The 6896-nt window shown below is 43.6% G+C and overlaps 1 protein-coding gene across 5 annotated transcripts in view; it reads left to right on the forward strand.

The window, feature by feature from the left end:
- USP24 (ubiquitin specific peptidase 24) overlaps nucleotides 1–4567 on the forward strand; it is a 148155-nt gene extending 143588 nt beyond the window's left edge. For all 5 annotated transcript variants that reach the window (XM_027108404.1, XM_027108403.1, XM_027108407.1 and 2 more), the window contains 4 exons: nucleotides 979–1054; nucleotides 1961–2047; nucleotides 2386–2496; nucleotides 3490–4567. In XM_027108404.1, the coding sequence (XP_026964205.1) occupies nucleotides 979–1054; nucleotides 1961–2047; nucleotides 2386–2496; nucleotides 3490–3552 (337 nt within the window). In that variant the 3' untranslated portion in view covers nucleotides 3553–4567. The remainder of the gene's footprint in view (nucleotides 1–978; nucleotides 1055–1960; nucleotides 2048–2385; nucleotides 2497–3489) is intronic.
- The last annotated feature ends 2329 nt before the right edge of the window (nucleotides 4568–6896 follow it).

Consider the following 6896-nt stretch of genomic DNA (forward strand, 5'->3'; position numbering starts at 1 on the left):
GCGTACCGCAGAGAAAAAAAAAAAAAAACTAAAAACAGAGTTACCATATGATCCAGCAATCTCACTCCTGGGCATACATCTGGAGAAAACCTCTAATTTGAAAAGATACATGTACCCCAGTGTTCATGGCAACACTGTTTACAATAGCCAAGACATAGAAGCAACCTAAATGTCCATCGACAGAGGAATGGATAAAGATGTGGTGTATATATATACCATGGAATACTACTCAACCATAAAAAGGATTGAAATAATGCCATTTGCAGCAACATGGATGGACTTAGAGATTATCATACTAAGTAAGTAAGTCAGACAGAGAAAGACAAATATCATATCACTTATATATGGAATCTAAAATATGATACAAATGAACTTATTTACAGAAAAAACAGACTCAGACATAGAAAACAAACTTATGGTTACCAAAGGAGAAAGGAGGTGGGGGAGGGATAAATTAGGAGTTTGGGATTAGCAGATACACACTACTATATACAAAATAGGTAAACAACAAGGTCCTACTGTATAGCACAGGGAACTATATACAACATCTTGTAATAACGTACAATGGAAAAGAATCTGAAAAGGTATATTTATAACTAAATCACTTTGCTGTATACCGGAAACTAACACAACATTGTAAATCAACTATGCTTTAATTTAAATAAATAAATAGGTTATTTATTAAGTGTACAATTTGTTGTGGGTATTTTATTTTTCTTTTTCCAACTTGGAATTTTAATAGAATGAGGTGGGTGAGTTAGAGGTAGATAAGAAACTTTTCACCACATATTTATCTTTTACTGCCTTTTGAAGCTTAAACATGTGAATGTATCCAAACCAAAAAAAGTACACATTTAATGTAAAAACAACTGAATTTTAATGAAAGTAGCACTTATGTTTCCAAATTTTAAAGTACTATATGTTAGGTATATTTGCAGAGAAAGCATTTGGCTAATAAAAATTTCCTCCAATCACCAGGTGTCCTGCTGCTAAAGAATACTTCAAGGAGAACTCCCATCACTGGAGTTGGGCTGTACAGTGGCTGCAGAAGAAGGTAATTGAGTTTTTAACTTTTCTGGCTATAACATAGGAATCAATAGCAGCATATCTTATCAGGAAAAATCTCTAATTTGGAGACTGTCCTCAAAATATTTGCAGAGTTCAGACTTTTTTTTAGTACAGTTGATACCTATCTTTATGCATTTAATTTGTATCTTAATACATGTGTTTTAATTTTATGGGTAAAAAGGTAAGGATGATCATATAAGAGATAATATTGATATTTTAGTGAGCTCTTGAGAATGGAAGTGGAATCTTCTAAGAAAGAATCTCCTGATGTGACAGAAAGTCTGGGTCAATTTATATGCTATTTTAGATGCTTTTAATTTTTATTTTATTTATTTATTCGGCTGCACCAGGTCTTAGTTGCAGCACGTGGGATCTTCGTTGCCGCATGCGGGATCTTTAGTTGCAGCATGCGGGCTCTTAGATGCGGCATGCGGGATCTAGTTCCCTGACCAGGGATCAAACTTGGGCCCCCTGCATTGGGAGCATGAAGTCTTAACTGCTGGACCACCGGGGAAGTCCCTAGATGCTTTTTGTACTGTAATATCTAATGGTAGAAATCGTGGGCTCACGTGGGCTTATTTGTCATCTCTGATGACTCTTTTTTTATATTTATTTTATTTATTTATGGTTTTGGCTGTGTCGGGTCTTAGTTGCGGCACGTGGGGTCTAGGTTGCGGCATGCAGGCTTCTCTCTAGTTGTGGCGCGTGGGCTTTGTAGTTTGCGGCACGCAGCCTCTCTAGTTGCGGCACACGGGTTAGTTGCCCTGCGGCATGTGGAATCTTAGTTCCCCAACCAGGGATCAGACCTGCGTCCCCTGCAGTGGAAGGCGGATTCTTAACCAGTGGACCACCCGGTAAGTCCTCTGATGGCATTTTTGACTTTCTGTCTCAGATGTCAGAACATTACTGGACACCGCAGAGTAATGTCTCTAATGAAACATCAACTGGAAAAACTTTTCAGCGAACAATTTCAGCTCAGGTGAGAGTTGTCTTTTGGTTTTGTGTGGCTTGAAATCCCTTAGGTAGGATTTTTAGTATGTTTCTCAGAAACTGCAGCCTCAGAAAAGAGGCGTAGGTTAAAAATGAGTAAGGCTGGAAGAAACAATTGATTTTCTATGAAAAGACAGCAAGTTGGTGTACAGTTTGAGTTATTTGCCTGGAAGAAAAGCAATGAGGGTCGGTCAGTCTGGCCCCCACTGCCACAGAGGTTGATGTGAAAGCACCACCTCCAAAGGTCAAGTGAAGGGTAGTCTTCCTCAGTGATGCTGCTGCCACTGCACACCCCCTAACTTTTTCTTGTGTTTCAATCTCCGGCAGGACACATTAGCATATGCCACGGCTCTCCTGAATGAGAAGGAGCAGTCGGGAAGCAGTAACGGGTCGGAGAGCAGTCCTGCGAATGAGAACGGAGAGAGGCACTTACAGCAGGTACAGTAGGTCATGTCCTGTGTGAAAGGGCAGCGCCTGCTCTGAGGTTCTCCACAGAGAATCTCCATAATCAAGAGAGAAAGGAGACACCAGCTCCACCCTCTAGTGATCTCTGCTCAGGACTCAGGCACTGTGTGCTTAGAAAGCAGAACAGTGCTGCACCGTGAAATTAAGCCAGGCTTTGGCCTCAGTCTCTGCTGGCTGTTCTGCTGAGCTTGGAGAGCGTCTGATAAAGCCAGGCTGCAGATGTGGTCCTTCCAGATGGTACCTTGTTCTGCTGGGTTATGAAGAATCACCCCTTCCTCCTCCTGCTCTCACCAGGCTTCCTGGAAACACAGACCCTTGAAAAGAAGGGTCTCATGCCATTGAAATCTGTTAGGGGAGTCAAAGCGTAATTTTAAGCTTATTTTTTAAGTATTTTTAATACTAATCGCTATAGTAGAAAAAGGAATGCAATATTTATTGAACACCTACTATGTGCAAAATACTGCAGCAGGTTTAAATGTAATGACGTGTATCGTGTCCTCCCTCTGGTCTGTAACCTTCTGTAAAGCTATTCCTGTAGCTCCATCACAGTGCATGGCACAGAGGCCTCATTAAATGAATCTTGCTGATGTTCTGTGTGCTGTTTTGTTTGTTTCTAAATCTTTCGGATCCTCGTAACAACCTTGTGAGGTCGCTGTTACCCTGATTTCACAGAAGGAAACTGAGACTCAGCATAGTGATTTGATTTAACCCAAGGCCACATTGTGACTGCAGGCAGGTCACTAGGTTGTTTCTGTGACTAAATAAGAACACAGAAATGAAAGTTTTGCATAATCAGGAATTATCAAATATAAGGTGTTAACACTTGTTATGTTTTGTTGCCCTTTGATAAACATTAAGTAGTTAAATGAGGACATGTTTAAACTGCAGAACACAAGTCCATTGGCATAGAAAAACTTTTTTCTCTAACTTAACTCTATGTATTTAACTTCTTTTCCTTTCCCAAAGGGTTCTGAATCGCCCATGATGATCAGCGAGTTAAGAAGTGACCTGGACGATGTCGATCCCTAGGGGATGTGCCCAGCACATGATGAGAAGTCACGTCACGGTTACTAGATGCTCAGGACCTTTTTGAAATCAGAATCTCATCCTTGAACCCTTTGGAAGAGCCTGGAGGCTGGACCGGGAGAGCCTGCGCCGTGAAGGGAGGAGCACCGTGTTTTAAGGAAAGCACTCTTCAGCCCCCGGGGAAGGCCTGGGAGCTGTTTGGCAGCGAAGAACTCCAGCCTGTGGATCCGCTGACCCCCGGGGGCACAGTCCGTATGTGGATTGACACTTCTGTGGAGATTCTGGGAAATAAAGCCGGTGGTAGACTGTTTTGTTACATGAACATAACAAGAGTGAGTGAGGATAAAGCTGTTGCTTTCTCTATGATGCTACAAAAGAAATTCCTTTGGTTTTTATATTTAAAAAAAAAAAAGCAAGCTGCCTTTAGATGAGTGCGGGCAAATTTTTAATCTTGCAGTAACATTGAATAGGCGTATCCAATTTAAAATGATGTAAAGATATGTGATAAAAGTTCCTTTTCACTGTACATTAGTAGTTAAAGAATTCAGTTTACACAGACCTTTGTATTTAATATGTCTCCCTATTTGTATAGAATTTCAGGCTGGTCTGGATGAGGGCTCTGCGCATAAACTTGGATCTTGATGAAATGTTACCAGGATCAAAAATTGGGAAATTAAGCTCTTTAAGGTATTTTTCTGATATAATTGAGATTGAAAGAGCAATAAAAAAAAAAAATGCTGTGTTCTCCAGAAGTACAGGGTGCATTCTTTGACACCAGTTACTGAAGAAGTTGCGAGTTGTTCCCAAAACAAATTTTAAAAAGAGCAAAATAAAAAGCACTTTAAGATATAATTTTATTGAGTTTGACTTCATAAAATCATCTTTTTAATGCTTGGAGACATATTGAATAAACTGTAGTCTTAAGTCATGTGACCTGCAATCATTTGCTTTTGCTGAAAAATAATTACTGAAACCCTTGGTACTGGTTGTATATGAAGTTTAAATATTTGAGTTGAAAGACACTGCTTTGTGAGTTTCTAGACCTTTTAATGCAGAGAAGGAATTTGAGACTTAGTTTCTCCTCAGCATAACTAATTGACACTAAAAAGATGGGGACAAGAAATAACTAGTAAGCAACTGAGCAGCCATCCATTTAGCTGTGTTTCCCAAGTCTTGTACCATGCATTCATTTCAGGTTAGACGCCAGCTCCCCCTTTTTCTGGAGGGGAGGGGGGATGCCAACATATTGCATATATTTTGTATGTTTTGGGTTTTGAGTCACTACACACATTTTCAACCCTGTTTGCCTTTGGTTGTGTGCCCTGCCTGGTCCTGTGCTCAGCACGCACAGGACTAGGGGAGCCTCAGGAAGAGCCGAGTGGCCCCAGTCATAGATCTGCAGAGTTAGAGAGACTCAGTGGACCTGTGACAGGACAGACAGCTGCTCCCACTGCGCACTGCAGACCCTGTCATCTCACGGTCGAAGGTTGAAGTTACGGTGCAGCCAGGCTGCAGTTTGTGATTACATGACAGGCTGGTGGTGCCTTCTGTCAAAAGACACTGAGGAGGTGGAGGGCCGACACCTAAGAGCAGAGCTGCGCCCCAGAGGAAGGGTCAGAGGCAGCCGGCAGATTTTATGTGGTTCTGCTGTTCTTGCAAATTCAAGTGTGATGTTTCAAAATGGATTTTGAGCACATGAATATCCCATGTCCTACTATCTCCCCAGCCGTCCCCTCCATCCCCATCCTCACAAAGCGACCCCACAGGGCGTGACGCTGAAATGCCAGCTGGCAGCTGCACTCTCAGGAGCCCAGATTCAGGAGTGAAATTGCTACTTCTATCCCCTCTTTCCTATGGAAACAATGCCTTCCACAGCCCCCAGCACCTGCTCCGTCACGGTCATGTTCTTCAGGACCAGCATCACCTGCCGCTGATGTTAGGTGCCCTGGTTGATTTGCTCACGTTGTTGCTGCGAGGAACATCACTTTCACGTTGCCAGTAACCTTGATTTCCAATGGCTGCAGTCTACGAACCTGCTGATGACTTTTTTTTAATGTCATACAACAAAGTGACAATTACGACAGGCTTACTTTGGAAGAAGGGTCATTTTTACTGCCAATTTTTTGGACGAAGATGTTTTTATAAATCTTTCAAAATGGTCTGCAAATCGAGTAGGAATTGCACAACTCAACTCAATGCTGTGTTTTCTCAAGAAGCTCCCTTCGTGAGGCCCTTCTTAGGATGGCCGAATCAGCCCCTTAGAGGCGTCCTGGGAGAGAACGCAAATGAGCCTTCCGAAGGGCACCTGGCCCGTGACTTCCCCTGGAGCCCACACACGGCCCTGACAGAACAAACGCGGGCCTAGAGCACGTGTCACCAGACTCACCCTGTCTTGCTCCACCCTCCCTGCTAACATCGAGGCGTGTGCCGTTACCTTTTGAGCTTGGAACGAGCAGACTGGAATTTTCCTCTGCTACCTCTTGTGTACAAAATCTTGTTTATAAAATTTCAAAAGGAAGTAGATAAACTAGGGAAGAAACTTAATTCTAAATTTGGTTCACTGAGTGGCAGTTCTTAGCTTCTGAGGGTATAAAATAAATTTTTCAAAAACAAAGTTGGGGGTCCACTGACATTTTTCTGTGAATATCAGAAAATGGCTATGGTCGGGGGAAGGGGTGCCAGGGCCAGTGACCTGGTGGGAAATGGTGCTGATTCTTTTTTTTTTTTTGCGGTATGCGCGCCTCGCACAGGCTCAGCGGCCATGGCTCACGGGCCCAGCCACTCCGCGGCATGTGGGATCTTCCCGGACCGGGGCACGAACCCGTGTCCCCTGCATCGGCAGGCGGACTCTCAACCACTGCGCCACCAGGGAAGCCCTCCTTTTTGTACTTTGCACTGACGGTGTGAATAAGGTCCACTCTTTAATAATGAGGGGCGGTGGCTCTTTTTCTAAGCCTTTTACTGTTTCCTCCTCTGGATACCCTGACCATTTCAGGATTCATTTGCAAAGCTGGATAAGGATGTGCTAAACTCAGACCAGTGGCCTGTAGACATCTCCCCCATAGCTTTCAGGTCTCCCAGTGGTCCCCAGCATAAATCACGTCCCTGGTCAAGCTGGATTTCTTGCTGGACCCCGCAGGTCTCAGCCTCACCCCTAAGGTCCTGCGTTTGCCCACATGGTTCCCCTCTCCTGGGGTGTTTGCTGCTCCAGACTTTTCTCCTGCGGTCCACACCCATTCCTCCCCAACTCCCGGTGACCAGCTGCCAACCTCTGCAAGAACAGTCATTCCCTTTTCTCAGATCTTGGAGCCATCCGGGCGTGGACAGCTAAGAAACTGACCCCCGAC

The sequence above is a fragment of the Aethalodelphis obliquidens genome, unplaced genomic scaffold (genome assembly GCF_003676395.1).
Source record: "Aethalodelphis obliquidens isolate GAN/ISIS:26980383/991018 unplaced genomic scaffold, ASM367639v1 scaffold9, whole genome shotgun sequence".
In the NCBI taxonomy this organism is placed as follows: domain Eukaryota; kingdom Metazoa; phylum Chordata; class Mammalia; order Artiodactyla; family Delphinidae; genus Aethalodelphis; species Aethalodelphis obliquidens.